Raw genomic sequence first — 24,214 nt, forward strand, 5'->3', positions numbered from 1 at the left:
AATGCAAGGATTACTATTATTATTAGGTGGGGAGGGGGCAACTGGGGGTAGAGGGAGGGGAGAATATGGAACGCCTCTTAAGGTGGATCTGAGAGGCAAGGAGGCCACATCTCATGTAAAAAAGACAAAAGTGAAAACAAGCATTGCAGTTTCACACAGGGGATGAGAGCACTCGCTTAACCTTTGTTCTACACAAAGAGCTTTGAATGTTACCATCTGGTGCTGGTGTAACATCTGCAAATGCAAGGATTATTATATAGTTGCTGTTAATGATTCGCCTATTAATATGATATCTTCTGTGGCTTGATAACTTGCAGACATGAAACCTGAACAAAGGCTACAATGTTTAAAATAGAAAACGGGGAATTGGTGGTTCATGAAAAATTAGATTTCGTGCTACACATTTTAGAAAATAATTAATTGTCACCATGAACCTTCTGTCACTCTGCCCCCACCCTCTGGAACACCATCCTGCAACCCTCCTCTTGCGTCCTTCAAGATCCATCTCAAGACCCTCTGTAACAGTATCCTCCTCTTCGACCGTGCTTTTGATCTCCCTACTCCCCCCCACCACCCCCCACCCTCTCTAATCCTGACTCCCAGCACGGGTCTGAAACTCTGACTGTCCAGCACCTTGGGACGTCCTCCCAACGTGAAAAGCGCTTTACAAATGTAATTTTGTTGAACCTAAATATCTGTAACTTCCCATCTCCCACCCTTGCTCCTTACTTACAAATAAAATTTGTGAAGAACTTTGAGAAATCTGGACGACCTGATAAGGCGTTATATCAAAAGCAAGAATTATTATTTAATCAGTAGAATGAGCTAAACCTGTAATGTACTTTAATTTCTTTATTATCTCGTGTATTTAGTAGTTTCCTTTTATATTAGTGTTCTCATGATTAGAACCTAGCTTCCTGCTGTTATTTTAATAAAATATTTTGGGAAGTTGAGGGACCATCAAAGTATTTCTAACATCAAAGTGGATCAACAATGTCTGAGTGGAAAGGGTTAATACTTTCTCTTCCCAGAAGATTTTGTTCAATCTTCCAATTAATACGCACTGTGAGCTGGGGTAAAGGTACCCGACGGAATACAAAATTGCTTCAATATCCTCCATCTGCAGTTTTATTTTTATCCTGAAATCATAAGGTGGTTTTAGTAATTTGTAATATCGTATGGGATTAGTTCGGAGTTCCCTGGAGAGCAATTTATAATGTATCTCCTGCTATTATTCCAGGTATTGCTGACTTTTCCTCTATCATTTTTGTAAGGAACTTTTCTTTTCATAGGGGACCCATTTTCTGGCATCAGCGAACGTCCAAGGTTCCTTGAGATGATATCAGCACAATTGTTTGTACAGTGCTTCAGATGGAGACAACTCCCTCCCCATACCAATGAAAGCTGAGATACTGCACTCGGAATGGTCTTTCATTAGTATCTGACACTGTCAGAGTTTCAACGTGCAGAGCAGGCATTACAATATGAAGACTTATTTATCATTGTGCATTTACACTTAAAAATTGCCTGTAATATTTTACATAGGTTTAACCACTTGAATGCAGATAAATCGTTAATACTTTATGGGAATTACAGTATTTCTGCTCCGTAATCTTGCTGAGAGGGTCCTATGTGTGTGTGTGTATATATATAGTAATTGTTGAGTTTGTGCACGAGAATGCAATGCCACAGAGCAGTGGGATACAGCTTAATTTCCAGTCTACCGTAAACTGACTTCTGATCTTAGCTGAGGTGTTGATTTGAGGCTACGCACATTCCCAGCTGGTGCTATAGGCACAGGGATTTGAATGTCATTGTTGGTTATGAAATTAGTGACCTCCTCACCTTCTTGGCTGGAAGTGGCATTAGGCATTGAGAGACCATTAAAGCAGGAAAACATAGATACCTGGTTGTGATAGTCTCGCCTTGAAAACCACCCTTTGACATCAAAATAATGAGGCCCTGAAGTAACTACAATACCTTGTGTAGTGTTGGAAATTCCCTTTTAGTCAGGTGGTTGGGTGAGGGAAAAGATGAGAATCTATAATAAATTAAGGGCACGTTGATTTTCTTTAACTTGTTTTTCTTGTTTTTTAATTTATTTTTCGCTTCACATTTATTTAAATACCTCTGCAGTCCACGTTTTCATCTTTGTTAATTGAAAGATGTTGGATTCCAGCTTCCTTTTAGCTTTTGTTCTCAAGTTGGAGCAGATTCAGCTTATTTTGGCTTTGCAAAGTCAGTGCTCTAGAGATCATCCTTTATCATTTGCAATCTTTACCTTTCTCTCACAAAATATACAGTCGATTCACTTTACTGTATATTCTGCGAAGTGCTTTTGAGACCTCTCGAAGATGTGCTATATCAAATGCAAGCATTATTACTTTAAAGGTTTTTACCAAGCTCATTTGTAAAATATTCCAAACTCAGATCCCAGGACTCATCACTGACATATGAAAGAAATAACTTGCATTTTCAGAGCACTATATAAGTCAAAATCTCACAAAGTATTTTTTATAGTGACTTTTTTGAACAACTATTTTGTATGAGTTACCAATTTATCTGGAGTTGTGATGGCCAGGACACTAGGAGAAACACTCTCTTCAAATAGTTTCTACGTGAAGAACAGGCAGCGAGTCCTCTATTTAAACTCTCAACTGAAGGAAAGTATTGGAGTGTCATCCTTGATGTACGTGCTCAAGTCCAGGTATGAAGTTTGAACAGAATACCTCTGACCCAGAGGTAAGACTGCTGCTAACAACAAAGCTGACACCCAAATAGCACTGTTCACAGATATTATCACAACTATCACTACTGCCTAAAAAACATTTGTCTATTATTCTCAGGAGCTTTTTCCTTAAGCTTCTTGTGAAATTTCTGAAACCTGTTTTAATAACTGGCTTGGTGACCAATCGTATTTCATAGAAGATCATGTAACATGAAAGGGATTTTTTTGGAGGGGAGGCTGGGGGCAGCCTTGCCTGACATGTAGAAATCCATCACCGTGCTTAGGAGTATCCAAACCAAGCTGAGAGTTCCATCCCACCTATACTTAAAAAATCCTGAGGTATTTGTTGGAATGTCTGAGACGCTAACCTGCGTGGAGGGTGCTATGTAAGGGCAAGTTGTTGTTAGAATGGAATGCGTACTCTCCCTGAAAGCAGGGTGTGTTTCCGAGCAGGCAATTAAGCTGTTCTTAACTTTCCTAAAATTTTTCACTGATGTGGTAGTTACCTGAAACAAGTAACAGACAATCTTGCACAATCATATTTTCGTGTCTCACATGTGGAAATCCGAACCAAGCTGAGAATTCCATGCATCCCACCTATACATGGAAATTCTGAGATATTTGTTGCAATGCACTGTGCACTCTCTCACTAAAGAGATGTATCCTGCTCACCTACTTCCTAATTCTCACCTAATTTAGGAGAGTATTAGGCGCAGGTTGGCAAGAGCCAAGACTTGGGGACCCCAGAGCATGTGTTGGGTACTGCTGGAGTCCAACATAGCTTGCCAATGACAGCATTAACTAACAAGCTTCCCGCTGCTTGTCCAGCTAGGATCATCCTCCGGTTAGGGCTTCCGCTTGCAGGCTTAACGGGAACTGAATGGAAAGTATCCCTACTCCAGTGACTGATCTGTCCTTCCGAGACCTGCCGATGAGGCTAGGCTGTCATCAGCAGTACCCTGGAGTACCACAGAGCAGCCTGGCTCAGGAACTGGACTACTGCGACTATCACGATGGGTTGGCTAGATTCTGACATTCTGTTGCTAAACATGTCTTGGAGCCAGTTCAGTTCCAATGAGATCCCCACCCCCCCTCCCCTTACCTGTCCACCCAGGAAGGATAGTCATTAGCTGGTTTCTTCCCACCCTACAAGTGCGGATTTGACCGCTCCTTAGTTGAGTGGCAAGGTATCAGGAACTTCAAGGGAAATTATCAAGAGTTGAAGTGCTTGCCAACATTCAAAATGAGGTCATATAATGACTAACAGCATTTCGTAATAGGCACACAATAGATTCTTTTTTAACCAATTTTGCAATGCCATTCCACAGGAATAGGAGGCTGTTTCCAAAGTAAAACAAAATCCAGCACTTTATCCCTCATACCGATTTCTTCGTTAATTCACCTGATGGATTGCATTACATATGCTTGCAGCCCCCTGTGAAATATTAATGTTTTTTTTTAAAAAAGCTCAACAGGATTTTTAAAAATGTTCTTGAGCCCAGTGCAGTACAATCAACATTGAGAGTTGCCATGGAAATGATATACAACAGCAACTTGCATTTATATAGCGTCTTTCAGGCAGGGTAGGGTCTCAGAGTGCTTAACCGTGACAGAGACAACGACAATATAGTGAGCAGGTAACTGCAGTTTGGGTCTGTTGAGTGTCTTCTGATTCATCGAACAGGACTCCTCGGTGATTGTTTATTATATGTTAGATTTCAGCTTATTATTATGCAGCTGGCTAATAATAATACTTGCATTTGATATATTGATTTATGTCTTCAAGATAATAATAATAATAATCCTTGCATTTGATATAGCGCTTTTCACGTCTTCTAGACGTCTCAAAGTGCTTCGCAGAATATTCTGTAAAGTGAATTGACTGTATATTTTATGGGCAAAACATGGCAGCCAATTCTGCACAGCAATGTCCCACAAACAGTCGTGGATTGAAGTGAGCAATTTATTATTTTTTTATAAGGAATTATTATCCCCCGAAAAGCGATCCGCCAATCAACTAACAATCGAGCCCTGTGTCAAATGCAAGTCTTATTTTGTTTTCTCGGCAGTTAAGCGATTCTAATTAAATAAATCGTTCATTAGCATTTCTCAATAGTAGAATACCTGTAGATAAGGGAGAATAATAGAGCAGTGGTTCAGAGGTCAGGCTGAATATGCAAATAAACTGTCCTGGAGGTGCGCAGAATTCTTTTTCAATTTCATTAGTTTTCAATTCGTACACCAAGTTGAATACTTTGCATCTTGGTTTCAGCAAACTCACTCAAACTGTTCTCAAGCGCTATTTCTGTGATCGCAGCATATTTGACTCCCAGTCGGAAAGTTATGAGTTTAAGTGTTAAAGCTGCCTGGTATTTGAGCCCACTTGTCCTTGTTTATTTATCTTTGTGCTGAGTTTACATCAGCCTGCTGAATTATGGTTCCTTTGGGGAAGCAGTGGAGGAGACCGGCTACATGTTTGTAATTTGTTATCATAGAGCAACGCAGCTGGCAGTCAATGGAGATTCAGTAACTCAGACCATTCAACTCTTTTGCTTGGAGGTACTTGGGCGCAATGACCTTGAAGGAAGACAATAATGCAAAAAGTCTACATTTTTAATCAAAGAGTCTAGCAAAGAAGGAGACCATTCTGTCCATCATGCCTGTGCCATTCTTGCTTCCCCACTGGAGTGATCAATTAGAGAAAAAGAAGGGGGCCAGTTTTAAGTGAAAAGCTTCCCATAGTCCCATACTATTAATGTGTTGCACTGGAGTAAACATTTTTTAATGTATGAGTTTTATTTGAGCATTTGCCTCTATAAAGTAGACCTATAAAAACAAACTTCGCACTTGAATAAAGTGTCAAAGTGCTGACACATTTGGGGGCGAGGGGAGAAGTCTGATGTTGGCCTAAATGGTAATATGTGGATCCTATTTTTGTGATGTGACATCTGGATCCGTGGGAAGCCATGAAATTTTAATGTTGACCTTTACACTGTTTTCCAAAGAGCTGTGCTTCAATAATGATGCGGATGGACTTCAAAAGCAAAAGGAAATGCCACACTCTATTGAAGTGACAAAGTCTCCCTATGAGACCACCTGGGTTAGTATAAGTGACTGAAGACAATAGTCCTACCATGCCGTTAATAATTAATGTCAGTGTGGATCATTGCACGATTTAGAGAGTATAGAAAATACTGACACAGCTTGATTGTTCACCTTTTAAATATAATATCCACACACAAAAAAAAGCTGTTACCAGCTGTTTCTGCTAAAAACATAGCCCCTGAAATGCCTCGGGGCATTGTCAGATTGTGAGATTGATGTCCACATTCCAAGTTACTGACCAGTCTCACGTACCTACCAGCTACAGTCAGCATCTCTTTTGCTCTTATTATGGGTGCCAGGTTTGAATTAAATGTAGCACTCTTTGTATTTGTACAAGATAACCCTTTTACCCGGGACAAACTTTACAAGATTATTTCAATGATTATTGCTAGAAAGAATCTTCATCACATGATCATAACAGATTTAGCCCATGTGGTCTCATTCTAGAATACCCACTCTACCATCTTTGTGTTTTACAGCATCAAGCTGCTTCTTAAACTATTCTAATGTCTTGGCCTTGACCACCACCAACAACAAATGCATTTATATAGCACCTTTCATGTCAGGAGGATGTCCCAAGGCGCTGGACAGTGAAGGGTTTGTACCTGAGCTGGGGTCTGGTGGTCAAGAGAGGTGGAGGGCAAGGGGTGGGGTGGAGGTGTGAAGATGACCGAAGGCGTGGTTGAAGAGGAAGGTCTTGAGATGCTTTCTGTCTAGTGACCTATTCCAGGTTTGGTTTTGTGTGGTACTAAAAATTCTCTTTCTTTTAGTTCTTCACTGCACGGGCTAGAGCTGTTCTGTGTTGATGAATTTAACCCAACTAAGGAGAATGGATAAGATTTCTACAGAAAGAGGATAATATTGTTCTCGACACACAACTCTGCAGATGTTTAATCATAGAATTCGGAGGCGCTGCCACTGATTCAGTAACTGCTGAGTAAGGTTTTGGGCTGTTCCTAACAAGATCCTTAGGGACTTGTGCCATTAGACTGAGTAATAGAATGCTTCACTTTGAATCAGTGGCAATATACATAACTCATTAAATTCAAGTGCACCATTACTTTGTAAGAGAGCAAGAAATAAATAATTGTAATGGCAATAATCTGTGTTGCACAGTGAGCAGAAGGTAGTAATGGCGAGATTCCTATCTGCCAATAGATCAGCACTGCTATTAATCTCTGTAATTATCTGTGTTGCAGATAGTAATGAGTTCTATTATTTTATATTATGACACCAATTGTATTTCTTTCTATCTCATTACCACAGCGAGACTTATTTGATCAACGTGTACAATTTCTCAAATAGGACTTGTGAATCAGACTCTTAAGAATAATTGAATTCTCTGCTTCTCAAAGCACTTCACAGAATACTTGGTAAAGTAGAATGACTGTATGTTTTGTGAGCGAAATGAGGTAGCCAATTGCACACAGCAGTTTCCCATATAAAGTTATGGATTGAGTGACCAAATCGTTATGTATCGCCCTGATGGTGATATAAGTGCTCAGGTGCAGCAGGGTTGATACAAGTTAAAATACATTTATAGCCCAAAGTCAACCAAACACTAGCCAAAAAGAAGCCCAATATTACGTGTCGCTCCTATAGGGTAGCAGAGAGGCTTATATAGGTTTCACTGCTTTTGAATCTGTGTAAGAAAAGGTCTTCAAAGGGGAGGTTGGGAAGGGGTGAATATTTTGCAGGTTTAAAATAAAATTTTAAAAACTACACCCGTCTAAAGCTGCTTTTGTTCACGCACAGGACAAAAGAAACCAAAGCAACTGGCAAAACGTTGGGCCACAAAATATACTTCAATTTACTTTACACTAATAATAATAATCCTTGCATTTGACATAGGGCCTTATCACGTCTTCGAGACGTCTCAAAACTCTTCAGAGAATATACTGTAAAGCGAGTTGACTGTATATTCATAGATTCATAGAATGTTCTGTCCCAGAAGGAGGCCATTCGGCCCATCGAGTCTGTGCCGTCTCTTTGACAGAGCAAGTCACTTTCATTAACCCCAATCACCAGCTTTCTCCCCATAACCCTGCAAACCTGTCTTCTCCAGATACCTATTCAGTTCTCTCTTAAAAGCTGTTATCGAATCGGACTTCACTGCCCTTTCGGGCAGATCATTCCAAATTCGAACAACTCGCTGAGTGAAAAAATTTCTTCTAACCTCCCCTCTGCTTCTTTTGGTAGATATCTTAAGACTGTGACCGCGGGTCAGACACACCTACCAGCGGAAACAGCTTTTCCCTATCTCACCTGTCAAAATCTTTCATGATCTTGAAGACCTCTATCAGGTCCCCGCGTAACCTTCTCTGCTCTAATGGGAAAAGTCCTAACTTCTCCAGCCTGTCCTCATAGCTAAGGTTCCCCATTCCTGGTATCATTCTCGTGAATCTCCTCTGCACCCTTTCCAGTGCTTTAATGTCCTTCCTGAAGTAAGGTGCCCAGAACTGGACGCAGCACTCCAGCTGAGGCCTAACCAGTGTTTTTCATAGATTAACCATAACCTCCCTACTCTTATACTCTATGCCCCTACTAATAAAGCTCAGTACACCAAATGCCTTTTTTACTGCCTTATCTACCTGCCCCGCTACCTTTAATGATTCGCTTACTTGAACACTCCTCTGTACATTCACCCACCTTAAGATTGAGCTACCAAGTCTATATTGCCTCCTATCATTTTTCCTACCTAAGTGTATCACCTCACACTTATCCACATTGAAATCCATCTGCCACATGTCAGCCCATTCCACCATTCTGTGTATGTCTGCTTGCAGTTGGTTACAGTCCTCCTCACTATTTACTACCCTACCTAACTTTGTATCATCTGCAAACTTGGAAATAGTGCTCTCTATGCCCAAGTCCAGATCATTAATATATATTAGAAAGAGCAGTGGTCCCAATACCGATCCCTGGGGGACACCGCTGCACACCTCCTTCCATTGCGAGAAACACCCATTAACCACCACCCTCTGCTTTCTGTCACTCAGCCAGTTCTTAATCCAAACTGCCACTGTCCCCTTAATACCGTGGGCCTCTAGTTTTTGTATTAATCTTTTATGTGGTACTGTCTCAAAAGCCTTTTTGAAATCCATGTAAATAACGTCCACCGCATTTCCCTCATCAACCCTCGCAGTCACCTCTTCAAAACATTCTATTAGATTTGTTAGGCAAGATTTGCCTTTAACAAATCCATGTTGGCTGTCTCTAATTACCTCGTGTTCCTCTAAGTAGAGATTTATTTTGTCCCGGATTACGGTCTCCAGTAGCTTTCCTATTACCGAAGTTAGGCTGACTGGCCTGTAATTTCCGGGTTTGTCTTTCTGCCCCTTTTTGTAGAGGGGGGTAACATTAGCCACTCTCCAGTCTCTTGGCACCACTCCTGTGTCCAATGACGATTGAAATATAATGGCCAAAGCCTCCGCTATTTGAACCCGTATCTCCCACAGCAACCTTGGGTGAAACCCATCTGGTCCTGGGGACTTATCAATTCTGAGCCCAGTCAATCTTTTCAGAACTTCCTCTCTGTCTACAGTAATCCGATCTATGTCCTCTGCCCTCTCCTCCAACACTGCGGCGTTTGGGGCCTCCGTTTCCGTTGTGAAGACAGACGCAAAGTACTCGTTCAGTACGTCAGAGCCGCGATGTGCCCTCCGCCTCCACCACAAGATGGCCGTCATTGCCTTTGATTGGCCTCACCCGACCGTTAACTAACCTTGTTTCCGGTATGTGCTCGTAAAATACTTTAGGATTCCCCTCTCCGTTACCCGCTGACCCCTTCTCGCGCCATCTTTCAGCTCTGTCTTCGTCGTGTGGGTGAAATCGCAGTGTATTCTGTGAAGCGCTTTGAGGCGCCTTCAACACTTGATAAGGAGCTCTGATCAAATGCAAGGATTGATATTATGATTGTTATACCAAATGCGAGGAATATTATATTATATTACTATATTATTTTGGTGTTGGGGGTGTATTTGGGGGCGGATTGAGCTGCAAAGTGACAGGTGATGGGGTGAGGGGGCGGGGCCAGGAAACTGTGACCCGGAAGCGGAAGTTGCTCGCGGACTGACGACGACGGTGGACGACGGTTTTCGGGTGAACTGGACCGGCGGCGGCGACACCGGGACCTCCCGGGACCCCCCCACCCCCACACCCCCCGGAGCCATGAAGCCGCTTCAGATTCCCTGAGAGCGAGACATGGAGCCCCGGGACACAGCGGCCTCCCCGCCCGACCCCGGCCCCGGCCCCCAGCCCCGGCCCGGGACCTCGGTAACCACAACCTGACAGCGCGGACACACACACACACACAGTCACACACACACACACACACACACACAGTCACACAAACAGACAGTCACACAAACAGACAGACAGACACACAGACACACACACAAAGACAGACACAGACACACACAGTCACACACACAGACACAAACAGACAGACACACACAGTCACACACACAGTCACACAGACACAAGCAGACAGACACACAAACAGACACACAGACAGACACACACACACAAAAACACACACAGACACACACACAAAGACACACACACAGACAGTCACACAAACAGACAGACAGACACACACACACACAAACAGACAGACACACAAACAGACACACACACAAAGACACACACAGACAGACACAGACACACACAGTCACACACATACAGACACAAGCAGACAGACGCACAAACAGACACACAGACAGACACACACACACAAAGACACACACAGACACACACACAAAGACACACACACAGACACACACACACAGACAGACAGACACACACAGATAGAGAGGCACAGACACACAGACAGACACACCACACAGATAAACAGACAAACAGACAGACAGAGACACACGGACAGACACACACAGACAGACACACAGACAGACACATACAGATGGGATATATATGTGTATATACACATACTTTATATATAGAGAGAGGGTTAGATAGCGATTATTATAGAGGGAGTGAAAAGGCTATAAACTGAATATATATATGCAGATGGACAGATAGGGGATATTACATATATATACACACACATACACTATATATATCAAATGCAAGAATTATTATTATAATATATCATTACCTGAAGTGTTCCAGTCACCATATGTATATATATATATATAGAGTGAGCAAGTTAAACACTATATGTATATTTATAGAGAGAGACAGAGGGTTAGTTAGTGGTTATTAGAGAGAGTGAAATGGTTATACACTGGATATATACAGATAGAGGGCGGGTTACACACTGCATATATATAGATAATAATAATAATCCTTGCATTTGATATTGCGCTTTCACGTCGGGAGGACGTCCCAAAGCGCTTCACAGAACACACTGTAAAGTGAATTGACTATATATTTGTTGGGGAACGCGGCAGCCAATTGCGCACAGAAATGTCCCACAAACAGTCGTAGATTGAAAATGACCAATTTATTATTGTTTTTGGTTTTGGAGGGATTATTATTAGGCTCTGTGTGGAGTAAGGAAACTTGCCCAAGGTTTCGCCCTGACCTGTCTGGAACTGAACTCAGATCTCTCACTTGCAAAGCGAGTGCTATAACCACTGAGCTACAGGACTCCACTAGATCGAGTGAGGCCTCTACTCTATACTGGTTATATATATATGCTGTACATAAAACGGGAGAGAGTTATACACTAATTATTATGTATAGAGAGAGTGAAATATATAGGATATTATACAGAGTATTCCAAATTTATATATAGAGAGAGAGAGAATGAGAGGGTTAAACTGTTGCTGTAATTGTGCTTAGCTATTGTACTGGTAGGGATGGTCGCAAGAGCACTTTAAGTGATGAATTGAGAAAATTGAAAAGGAGAGTTTGGAATTATACACTCTTCCCCTCCCACCCCCTCCTCTATTGGTGATATGATAAATAATCCCCAGTGACCACACTAGTATAATTGCTTCAGACTAGTTTGAGACATAGCGTATAATTGTGATTGCTGTACTGAAATGGTTCCATTCTATTGAATTAGTGCTGAGTCGATAGAAGGTGGCATTTGATTGCTACGGATTTAACAAAGCTCATTTAGCTTTACTCTGCTATGTATTACTGATGTGCTGTACTGTTTCAATTGAACCGAGATATTGTTTTAAAAAGAACCCAAAAGATCAATTCTTGTTCCATTAGAAAGGGAAACTTTGCTTTTTTCTTCAGATATAAGGACAAACATTCAAATGTGTCACCAAAGCTTAATTTAATGTCCTGACATTCAGGTTTTCTCCTGATTTCTATTGATGCCAAAGATTTGACATTTGGTGACGATTGACTCCTATTTGTTTTGACCTCACACTTATCCTTGAATCTGTTGAATAAACTAAGTCTGGATACTGTAATTCCTGAAATTAGCTCGCATATTGTTGTAGTAAAGTGAATTTCATGCATTACTGTGTATTTTGTGGGCTAACGGGGCAGCCAATTGCACACAGCAGTGTCCCACAAACAGTCATGAATTAAGTGAACAAATTATTATTTATTTGAGATCTGTTCCATCCCTTTCACTTTGGACATGGAGCATCCCCCTCTGCTTTTTCAACTTTTCTGTAGACTCTCGATTAGAAGTAAAAGCCTACTAGATGTGCTAATCTGAACGCCAACAATCAAAATACCAAGAAAACAATTCTGGTTTGACTTGTTAATTCTTTCTTTCTCTCATGAGTCAATTACACACATAAACCCGGGATAAAGCGGCAATGAGTGTGAGGTTTGAGGCCTGGGAATAAATCCAAATTAGATTGTAAATGTTCAATTTGTACATTTACTGGTCACATGAATAAAAGAGAAGAAATTTACTGTGTGTGTGAGAAGGAGGGAGGGAAACTTACAGACCTCCAAGTGTTAAGTTAATCACAATATTCACCTTATATTTCTGGAACTGCATGAGCTGAGTTTGCTGTCTTTCTGAAGAAAATTGTATAATTTTTACTCCCTCTAGTGATCAGTTTTTCTGGAAGGAAACCCAAATAATAATCTAATCTTGAGGTTCAGATGAACCCAAATTTACAAATTAAATCTGAAAGCTTCTTAATAATAATCCTTACATTTGATATAGCACTTTTCACGTCGCCTGGACGTCTCAAAACGCTTCACAGAATATACTGTAAAGTGAAATAAAAACAGAAGTCTCTGGGAAAATTCAGTAGGTAAAAGGAAATTTGCCCAAGGTTTCTCCCTGCCGGGAATCGAACCCAGCTCTCTCGCTTGCGAGGTGAGTGCCCCAAGTACTGAGCTACAGGACTCTTAAAATGACTGCTTTGTAGTTACTCTTCTTATACTATTTAGTCCAATGTTATCTCCATTCTTACATTATATATTGAAGTGTGGAGCTCTCTTATCTAGCAGGTTATTTTTGGAGACCTTTTTTGTGTTTTCTATGTTTAGTTCTGGTATTAACAAGTGAAAGCAAAATGACAATGGTAGAATGCACTAATTGCAGATAGACCCTGATGGCCACTACAATAGCCCTGGGATAAGGAGGGGGAAATGAGCTAGGGTTCGGATTTAGCATAATCACTTCTTCAATGCATTCAATCTATGTCTGTAAATGGAATGCGTATTTAATGATCTTCCAACTTACACATACAGCGTGTGACATTAATTTGCTTCCTTCAATCTTAGGCTCAGATGTCTTCTGTCTTGCTTCTAAATAGGGTCACAGCAAAAGCTGGAAAAATGAGAGCGCAGTAAAAGGATTGGAGAGAAAAACACCAACTGTGACCACCAGAGCCCCTACGATTCATATGAAATTACGTAAGTCACAACTGAGCCGGTCAGCACGATGGTTATGGATGGGTTATGGATGCTGCAAGTGTGATGATTCCAATGTCATGATCACTGGGGTTTACATTCCAAAATAGTAACTCTATTTTGCCTTAGTTTTTTGAAACAGATGAAGTGAAACAGAATAAGGAAGGGAATATCTTGAGTTGTGTTGTCCAGTAAAACTCAAATAAGTCAGATCTGTATAAATCGTATAATTGCCTAAGACATACATCTACCCAGGTCCCATTCAAGAGTTTATCTTCTCTGAAAGTTTGACATAACTCGTACTTTGCATAAGTCGTCTTAAATGTATGGTCCCAACTGATACAACTTATGTGAGGTATACCGTACTCTGTTTTACACCATTGAATCGACTCATCTGTGGAATGTTGTCCCTGTATGCACCGTTGTCATGCTGCAGTGGCTTTAGTGACCTCACTGGGTTGTTTATGATGATTTGCTTCTTCAGAAAAATCCCTAACCTAAATCTGGCCAATGCTAATTATAAACCAAACTTATTGTAATAGTGCTCTATGAATATCCGTTTTTTAAAATTATATTATTTCTGGTTGTGAAGTTATCTGATTCGTACCTTTATGGTGTACAGCTAATGACAAAACTCTTCCCTGAGAAGTTTAAAAATGACAATGACGTTTGATCCATTTGAAGGATCGAAGGACATCAGTATGTGGCTGTTTGTGGAATGTCTACACCAGGATCCTCTAACTTTTCTCAACAGAGCATTTGACTTCTGCTTTGGTTTAAACGCAAGTCAGCTGGGTTTTACTGAGGAGCTCTTCGGTTATCCAATATTCAGTGGTATGTCCTGGGCAGATTGGGAGAACAGAGGAAAATGGTTACCATTTCCCTTTCTTTACCTCATTTAATCTAAGAATCGGAAAAGACCACTGCAGTCCATCTGATGGGTCCCAAAAATAATAAATAAAATAACTAATTAATCTTTTGCTATTCGCGCTCTCTCAATTAAATATTCTTTGCCAATTAGCTATCTGATTCTTTGTTGCACTGGGTGATACAATTAGTCTCCAAGGCCTCCCTTGTTAGTTTAATAAATGAATAATCCTTGCAATGTAATATAGTAACTGTGATTTCAAACGTCTCATAGGATTTACTGTGGAGCGTATAACTGTGTACTTTGTAAACAAAGGCGGCAACCAATTTGTGCACAGTAATGTCCCACAAAAAGCCTTGAAGTGAATGAATAGTTTTATTTGAGGGATTGTTAGTCAGGATTGTATTTGTGCGAATCTTGTCCAGGACACTGGGAGAAACTCCCTTCTCTTTTTGATTACTGCCATGGGATCTTTAAGGTCTACCCGAACAGATAAACAGGATCTTGGTTTAACTTCTGACGGAAAGACAGCAGTTCGAATTGGAGTGTCAACTTAGACTATGAACTCAAAGTCTGGATATGCAGCTTGAACCTCTGACTCAGAGGTGAAAGTGCTTCGAACAGAGCCAGGGTGACACCTAAATTATAGGCCTATAATGTATATCATATATATCAAAAATTAGATTAAATTGGATTATTGGACTGTTTTATAGATCTGTACATATCATTTTGTGCCTATGAAAACATACCCAGGAAAAAGAGATTTCCAACACGTTCAGAAGATGAGAAGAAAGTGTGTGTGTGTGTGTGTTGGGGGGGGAGTTGGCGGGGAATTGGTGAGAATCCTCCTACAAATTCTGAGCCCTTCTTACTCTTTGTCACCAACCATTCTCTTTGCTTTGCTTCTCTCTGCTGAGTTGCAGCCATCTTCTAAACACTCAATCTCTGTCCATAAGAGCGTTAGTTAATTTCCAGTGACCCATTTACTGAGTGCTCCTTATATGTGCTCAACTCTTGCTTGATGACATACCTGCTACTTTATTACCTCCCATTCTCACCGGTGAGATGGCTTCAGGACCTTTCATGCTGTCGCCCTTTCTTTCTGTGCCTCTGCAGGCCGCACTGCCTCTATCTCGCTGCCACCCTGACCGCAGTTTCCTCACCTGTGCTTCCGTATTACCTTCCAGGCAGCTCCACTCACCTGCCTACCATTCCTAGTCCAGTTACTCCACTGTACAAGAAACCACAAAGGATTGAGGTCTTTCTTTTCATTCTACATAAGTTTGATGCTGTGGATTGACCTCAAATATAAAGCAGGACTACCAATGAAGAAAGATTTAAGTTTTACAGTTTGGTTATGAAAGTGGTTATTTTAATTTGTACTTGCACTGTTTCCTTCTATTACCTATTTAGATCCTGACTGGGGAGGGGGAGTAACACATATGTTATAAATGTAAAACCTGTTGTGCAACATTAATATTTTGCAACTACATAATGATTCTTTCACTTCCCTTTGCTTATTTTTTTTATCCGATGGAGGTTTTCAACATTATGAAAGGATTTGGAGTTTCCACTTGTCCGTGAGTCCAAAACGAGGGGCATAAATGTAAGATCTTGAGGGAGTTTAGGAGGAACTTCTTTATGCGGAGGGTATACGAATGTGGAGCTCGCTGCTGGATGCTTTGCTTGAAGTACATGTATTTTAGTAGAAACACAATACATATATGCAAGAGAAAGGAATAAAAGGGATTAGTTGGGGTGGAGTATAAATACTGGCAAAGACTAGTTGGGCCAAATGGCCTGGTTCCGTAATCTTAACATTCTATGTAATTCCTTTATGCCTATTTTTCGGCTTGATTGAGTTGGATATGCCCACTACGCAGTTAATCTCATTGCGTCTTTTGTCCTGGTTACTTTTGCTTATTGTCATTAATTGCACTGTCTGGCTGAGATCAGTTGCATATCCTTTCCGTGCAGATATCCAGCATGATTGGATGTTTGCACAGAAAAATAATAGGTCATATTACATCCTACTGTGTTGTACATTTCTTTTTATATTCAGTTCAGATTTCTCTCTGATAACTGTATCTGACCCTCAGTGAATGTCCGGTTTGTGCTATATTTTTAATTCTTTCAACTAAATGCTTTGCACCTTCAACTAATCTTTCTTTTTCTATTTTATAGAGAAACACAGAGAATTAGCCAGAAAAGTACTAAAGAAGAAAGGAATTGGTGGAGGCCCAATCATCCAGCAACCAAAATCGGGCACCAAAAGGTTGGTGGCTTAGCCTCGTTTACCAGCATTGACGTCTTCAATGCTGTGAATATAACACAGATATTTCAATACAACCGGCCTGGAATTCACAATATTTGCTCATAAGAAGCTTTCCTTTGAAGCTCCTGACTTGGAAGGAAAGTCTTTTACGGAAAAATTGTGAACACTGTTCAAAATGTGTAAAAATGGCGAGCTGTGGGCCCTTAGCTGACTCCACAATGGTACCTGAATGTACTTTCTCTTGAGGTCCTCTCGTCAACCCATGGCTAATATTTTTCTGAATTAGGCAAACGGTGCGTTCCTACTTAGGTAGAGTGCATATTATATGCCATACCAACTGAAAAAATACATACGTTGAACTCTCAGTAGTTTGGAATGTCTTAAGTATGGTGATGGGTTTCCTTGTGTGTGTCAGACACTTGGCTGACCCAAACATAAAGCTTCCAACTCACATTTCTGGATCTACCCAAGATCTTGGTTGATGAATGTGTTTTCAAAATGGCTGCAGTTTTGACCTTTATCCAAGGGCAAGGTTCCATGTAGCTTCTCAATTAGCTTGAAATCTCAGGTTTTGAGCAAATGAGGACATCTGTTTCTTGCTCTGATTGCATCCAGTATTTTCGAATAACAAAGCCAGGAGAGAAAAATGAATTTTCCCGGATTTTGAGGTTCCAAAGCAATGGTTTTCATACAGCAAACCTGGCTTGGTCTCTCTGATAGTTCTATTGGTGTTTGTGGAAATAAAATTGATACTTAAAATAAATATTCTAAATGATAATCATGATCAATCATCTTAGTTGTAGGAAAAAGGTTTCAATCTGCATTGTTAGTAATAGTCCTTGCCTCTCAATGCAGAATAGTTTTAACATCTAACTCAAAAGATTCCAATAGCCTTACTTCCTATAAACACAACTCCTTAATTTAGCTTCTGTAAACGTGTAAGTTGTGCCCCAATGACCATGTTACAGGAATTTTGTTAGTCTAATCCATCATTTAGAACTAAAATTCTTATGTAAAATTATCCCCCCAAATTCTGTTAAATCTATGTTCTGAAAGTAAAAGCTTAACTTCTACAATGTATTTACTTTGACTCCAACTCTTTCAGTATTCTAATGAAAAATTCCAGTTTTTGCTTAAAAAAATCACAGCTGGTTAAGGACGAGAAGTTGAAGGCAAAGTATAATTGGTTATAAAAAAAGGTAAGCTTACCAAAATCGTTTACCTGCTTGCTTGAAGCTTTGATCCACAAAATGTTTGTGACTGAAGACATGGAAAAGATCATCTGCAACCACTGTGAATTCGGTAGCTTTTGACTGTCACCAGATAACTAGCACAGATTGAATGAATCGATTCATTTTTCAGAAAAATATATTTTCAATCAGATTTTTAAGTCTCTCATCCATTCGAATGAAACTGATCGGGATCAACATTCTGGTAATTTGCAAATTGATCTCCAGTGAATCTCTTTGTTTCTACTTTTTGGATTAAATTCTCAGATGTTAAAATAATTCTGAAATGGATTTTGTTGCCGTTCGTTCCTCTGAAATTAACAGCCTTGCTAACCGCTTGAAATCTGGCTTGGTTTTGTGCATCTTGTGTTTTTATGTCCTGCCTGTTTGGATCTGTAGTGTTTTCCCTTTTATATTCTCTCCAGGGCACCATCAAGAAATACACATATCTGTCTGACCTTACGATAAATAAAACGAACCTGAAAAAACACAACCTTTCAAAAGTGCAAAAGCTTGTTATAATGCTGAAATTCATTCTTGTGAAACGCTGAATGGTTTTTCTGAAAAGTTGGGAAAAAATCCCAAGAAGTGGTTTCAAATATCTAAATCTTAAATTTAGCTGTTCCCTTACAATTTCAGTGAAATCAAGTAGTTTGCACTTATTTTTATTAAAGATATCCAATAATTAGATTTCATTTGGTTTCATCTTGCACTAGGTCAGTGAAGTTCAACAAAGGCTATGCTGCACTGAACCAGAATCCAGATGATTCTTTAGTGTACTTGGATTCTGACAGGTAAGGATTACATTCTCACCACAATCACTGCAAATTAAAATGACTTGACAATTTTCTGAACCCTTACAAGTTATTAGCTACAAGGGCTTTCAATTCACTTGTGTTTTTTTAAAGAAAATTATAAAACCAATTTATATTTTCCCTAGGGTTCATGTCATAAAAGTCTCTGAAACTTCGGTACAATGCAATTTATATTTATTTAGTCTCTTACATCAGGAGAACTGGAGGATTCTCAAAGTGCTTTATACTGCACTTAACCTCTTCAGCCCCCCCCACCACCACCCAACTGGGACCAAGAGGAGAAATATTTAACCCTTATTTTCAATACTGTAGCCTTTAGAGTTGCTAACCCAACCGAACCATTTAATTTGAAAATACTTTCAGTTCCATTTCCCTGACTGGCAAAGAATGGTGGAGTTGAGGCTTGTGACCGGAACAGTATAGTAAATCCCCACGCTGAGGTTCACCTTTTGACTATCTCAAAAGGAATTACTTCAGGTTGTGGAGTTAAGAGTTAAAAGTTAAATCTATTGCTATTTAACAATTGAAATTGACGCTAAGGAGACCCAACACCATGTTTTTTTCTCCAATCCCAAATCAGCAATTTTATAGCAAAATGAATATTAATATTGTGAGGCTCAGTTTGGAACATTTTTGATTTTATTTTTGTGTCACTCGCTCATTTTGAAATAATGTCCGATGCTTTTTTTCCAGTGATGGGGAATTTGAATCAAAATATTATTCATCTTCAGGCTATTCCTCTGCAGAGGTGAGCTGAGTAACAACCTTGCTTTAGAAGTTTCAATTTCAATGCACTTAGATTGTATGATTCATTGGAACTTAAATAATAATAAGCTTTGCGTTTGATATCGTGCCTTATCACATTGTTGAGACGTCTAAAAGCGCTTCACAGAATATATTGTAAAGTGGATTGACTGTGTATTTTGTGAGCGAAACTGGCAGCCAATTGTGCACAGCAGTGTCCCACAAACAGTCGGAAAGCGATCCCCTAATCGACAGACAACTGGGTTTCTACTTACTGCTAGATAAACGGACACGTGTGGAGTAAGGAAACTTACTTAAGGTTTTTCCCGTCCTGGGAATTGAACCCGGATCCTTTCACTTGAGAGGCGAATGCTCTTATCCATGACACATGGGACTCCAGTTGGCTTTTGAAAAAAGCATTTAAGCTACACTGAATCCCAGAATTTAAGCCAACTTTTGTTTTAAACTCAGTAACTTTTTCTCTTTCTCAACAGCAGGTAAATCAAGACCTGAACCAACAGCTCCTGAAAGACGGCTACCGTCTGGACGAAATCCCAGACGATGAGGATCTTGACTTAATTCCTCCGAAGCCTGTCACCTCATCAGCCTGCAGTTGCTGTGTGGCAGAAAACACTTGCACTATTCAGTAATTAGGAGCCTTGCGGGGCGTCCCATTCACTATGTCAAAGTTAGTCCTATCTTGGGTAACGGATTTTTGTGAACAGCGCATAGAAGGTAAAAAATGAGTGTGTGTGTGTGTTGGATGTGTGTGTGTTTTTGCTAATTAATTTGCATTAGTAAAATAAATTTAAACTCTAAAACTATTCTAGCATGTCAGGGTCCCTTTTATTTGTAAAAGTATATATGGCTATTGGAATCGCTGATCCCTTATAATACTAAATGTTCAGTCCATGCTATTCTTGCAACTAAATAAATATAATATATATAATAAGATCCATATCCCAATGAGTGATGATGAGAATATTGATTAAAGGCCTTAAATCTTGTCTAATTTTAGCCTGTAAGACCATTTGTATTCAAAATTTCAGTTTGCACAGAATTGTGAAAAACACTTAAATACAGTCTTAATTTGGAAGCCATTTTTCACAGTTGTTGGAAAGGATTAGCTTCTAAATTATGGCTGGATTTAAACTTTTTTAACAATTCACCACCATCTCTTTGCCCTATTAAGACAAATGGTCTTAATAGGGTAAAGACTAGGTGGAATTTCTGGCCATCAAAGTCTAGTACTTGATCTCTGCTTATAATACTAATTACATTTGGCAAAACAGAGTTGAAACAGCAGTGCGATATGAGTTTAACTGTAATCCTGAGCCCTATGACTGCCTTACTCATTGATGCTAAATTACTAAATGCCGAATTATTGAACTATAAAAGGGTGCTCCAATTGTGACGAAAACCTGAAGACCTTGCAAGTATCCCAGAAAAACTCAGTCCCCCCTGAAAGGAATTACATACTCTAATGGGAAATAAAACCAAGCTTTTACTCCCTTCTCCTTTCAATATGTTCAATAGTCTGAGGAAAAATTCTATACAACAGCTGCAAGAGGTACCAGAAACACAAGGCATATTTAATTGCCACCCACAGTTTCTGAACCCTAGCCTGACCCATCTCCTAACAATATTTACTGGCCCAGCATCCTCAAGCCCTTGAGGGGAAAGCGCGAATTAGAAAAGTGGTAAAGTTAGCCATCGAAATGATGTCCTTTTGATTGTCTGGTGGCTAAAGGCACTAGCTCTCACAGAGCATAAGGTCACAAGTTATTAAATTCCGATCTATGCTAAAATAGATGATCTCAGCGAGGGCAACACTTAGAGGTGCTTGCAGTTGGCCTCAGTTACCTGGGTTTGGGAAAATGGGACAGCTTCACTGATTCCTTCTGCGAATGAGCAAGTGTCCGATATAGATCCAGGAGATCGCCATTCATTTTCGATCCAAGATCTTAGAAAATGAATGGAGAGAGCAAACTTAACCATTATTTAAACCTTTTGTGCTAGAAAGGGATGCAGAAATGATCCCAAAAGAATGAAAGGATCAAATTTGAAGCAAGCCTTAAATGAAAGAGGTCATTTTAGATTAAATCGAAGCGTTGTAACATTCTGGTGTAAGTGACAACATTGCAGATCATTTTTTAGAACTTTTGGGCAAGCAGTAATATTACTGTATGGAAATGTTTCATTGCTTAGGGAGCAAGTTATGGAAGATGAATGATAATTGAAATATATTACAATTGTGGAGCAATTGTAATATATTTCAATCTTAAATCGTTAGCAGAACCAGTTGCTATTTAATTATGTTTCACTGTGCAGAAGTGTACTGTGAATCATCCCCTTTCTTTGCAGTGCTTGTTAGTATGGAATGGCTTCAGTACTGCTCTGAGTTGATGCCAAACCTCCAGATCACTAGCTCTCTCATCCTATCTGTTCTCTCATCGCATATTTTCCAAATATTGATTTCTTCAAAGCAATCCAAATTGCCCCGTTTTGCAACTTGATGCACTTTCTTCTCTAATTTAACCTATAAACTCAGCCACCTGTCTTAAACTAAACCTGCCAGCAGGGATCCTTTTATATCTCTGGTGTCAGCCAATTCATGGTTCTGTTTCGGATTCTGTGTCGGGGTGCTGTACCTGATATTCATCCCGAAGTTGGTCATTTTAAACTGTATCAAATGCAAGTGTAGTACAGTAAAACTCGCATAAGTCTTATCAGTTGGGACCATGACATTTAATATGACTTGGGCGAAGTCCAAGCTGCAGGCAAACTGTATGTTGCATACAGTATTAAATCCGATTTAATCAATAGTCTACACGGCTGCATTGATGAATTACCGCATGCACTGCACTGAATTATGCATGCGGTGGTGTGTCAATGCAGCCAGTAAGTGCGCATGTGGTGACAAGTCAAGACTATATTGAATGCGACATGAACCGTCACCCTGTGTGCACTTACCGGCACATGTTGGAATTGCATTGAATTGCGGGAAATGAAGTTCTTCGCTCAAGTGTTGACAGATTAACAGATCAAGACTATGTTTCCCGCAGTTCGATGCAGTCGTCCGGTAAGTACGCATGCGTCAATAGATCAGGATGTCATTTCTCGGGATTCAGTGGAGCTGGTAAGTGCGGGAGTGATGGAGGGTAGGGAAACTTTACGAGTTCGGAGGAGGTTAGTACGAGTAGCACAAAGAAATCTTCAAATGGTTTTGATAAGAAACTGAATAGGACTCGAGTGAATGTACGATTTAGGAATAAGTTTTACTGCAATGCCACTTTTACGTTCTAAGCTATTTAATGTTGCGTTGGGCAAGCATAAGCCAATTTAAATGGGGCTGTGCCTTCATCCAGCAGTCAGTGTGCCCCTGCAGCGTGAAATAGACTGAGCCATTCATTATAAGCATTAGTAGGAAGGAACTTGGCTTGTAAATGCGCTAGTTTAGAAATGTAAGCTACCTGATGGGAACCTGCGTGCTCACAAGCAATTTCTCGATGTGCTGAAGCTTTACCATTTGTTGATGATTGTTCAGATAATGAAGTTGCTTAATTAATTAGTACATTTAATTGCACCTTTTGATTGGCAGAGATCCGTATCCTCTAATTCACTTGTTTTTTTTAAAAAAAACCTTTGTAATTTGCTGGGTGTGTGTATGTATTTTGTACAGATCGCATATATTTTACAGAGTAAATCTATATACATTCAGCTGCTCAGTTATATTTTTGGTTCAAGGAATAGATTGTGAGTAAACTGAAAAGACTTGTTACATTTAAGCTGCCCACAAGGGAAAAGTTGGTTCACCAAAGCTTGTCCTTTGTAATGAGATAGAAGCTCATCTATGTAACTATAAAGAAGTCCCTCACTCAAGGTAGACTTAAACACATATATCCTAACCAGAAAACATTGTGCTGGAAGGATATTTATTTAGAACAGTCAATACCATCTTGAAAATTTCTTATTGGAAAAGTTCCCTCGAGCTATAATGACATTGATCCACACTGATGGGAAAGTGAAATTCCTGACATGAAAATAGTGGCTTAACCGAAAATGGAGGAGAGGGCAGGTTTATAGTGTTCATCTCTGAGGTGGTTACTAATGGTCGATTGATTCATCCAGGATTCTGAGGCCATAGCGCAAGCATTTTGAGGCGCCTCAAAGATGTGATAAGGCGTTATATCAAATGCAAGGATTATTATTAGTATTATTTTGATTTGACCCTTTTATAGTGTACTGTTCAGAAGAATGGCGCTTCGATGGCTCACCGATACATGGTGCGTTGTAAGACGTGTGTTCATTGTTTTTGTATTAATGTTAGCAACCTGGTATCTCGTAAAATGCTCGACTTGTCATTTTGAGATTGAATACCAGCCTTAACTGAAGTTTACTTTCAATGTGCGCAGGTAGGAGGGAGGAAGGCAGTTCTGCTGTGGGCTGCTAGGTGGAGCACTTTTTAGCAGCGGAGAGCAAGTGGAACAACATTTCCCTGCTTTTGCATATCACTCGAATTTTATTTTACAAATGCTGTTGATATGCTGTCTATGGGCTTTGGAGGTTTAGAGGGGAAATGAAGTTTGCATGTTACACAGTATTTATCAGGCTTTGTTTTGGGCATCTTGAGCAACAGTATTTGAT

The 24,214-nt window shown here is 39.9% G+C and overlaps 1 protein-coding gene across 1 annotated transcript; it reads left to right on the plus strand.

Moving 5' to 3' along the window:
* The first annotated feature begins 10,036 nt into the window (after positions 1-10,036).
* Positions 10,037-20,620, plus strand: fam219b (family with sequence similarity 219 member B). The gene is made up of 6 exons (XM_007909223.2): positions 10,037-10,108; positions 13,540-13,639; positions 16,689-16,779; positions 18,725-18,802; positions 19,517-19,571; positions 20,062-20,620. The coding sequence occupies exons 1-6, from the start codon at positions 10,037-10,039 to the stop codon at positions 20,215-20,217; spliced, it is 552 nt and encodes a 183-aa protein (XP_007907414.1). The 3' UTR covers positions 20,218-20,620.
* Positions 20,621-24,214: the final 3,594 nt, after the last annotated feature.

Source organism: Callorhinchus milii, unplaced genomic scaffold (genome assembly GCF_018977255.1).
Source record: "Callorhinchus milii isolate IMCB2004 unplaced genomic scaffold, IMCB_Cmil_1.0 Scaffold22, whole genome shotgun sequence".
Lineage (NCBI taxonomy): Eukaryota > Metazoa > Chordata > Chondrichthyes > Chimaeriformes > Callorhinchidae > Callorhinchus > Callorhinchus milii.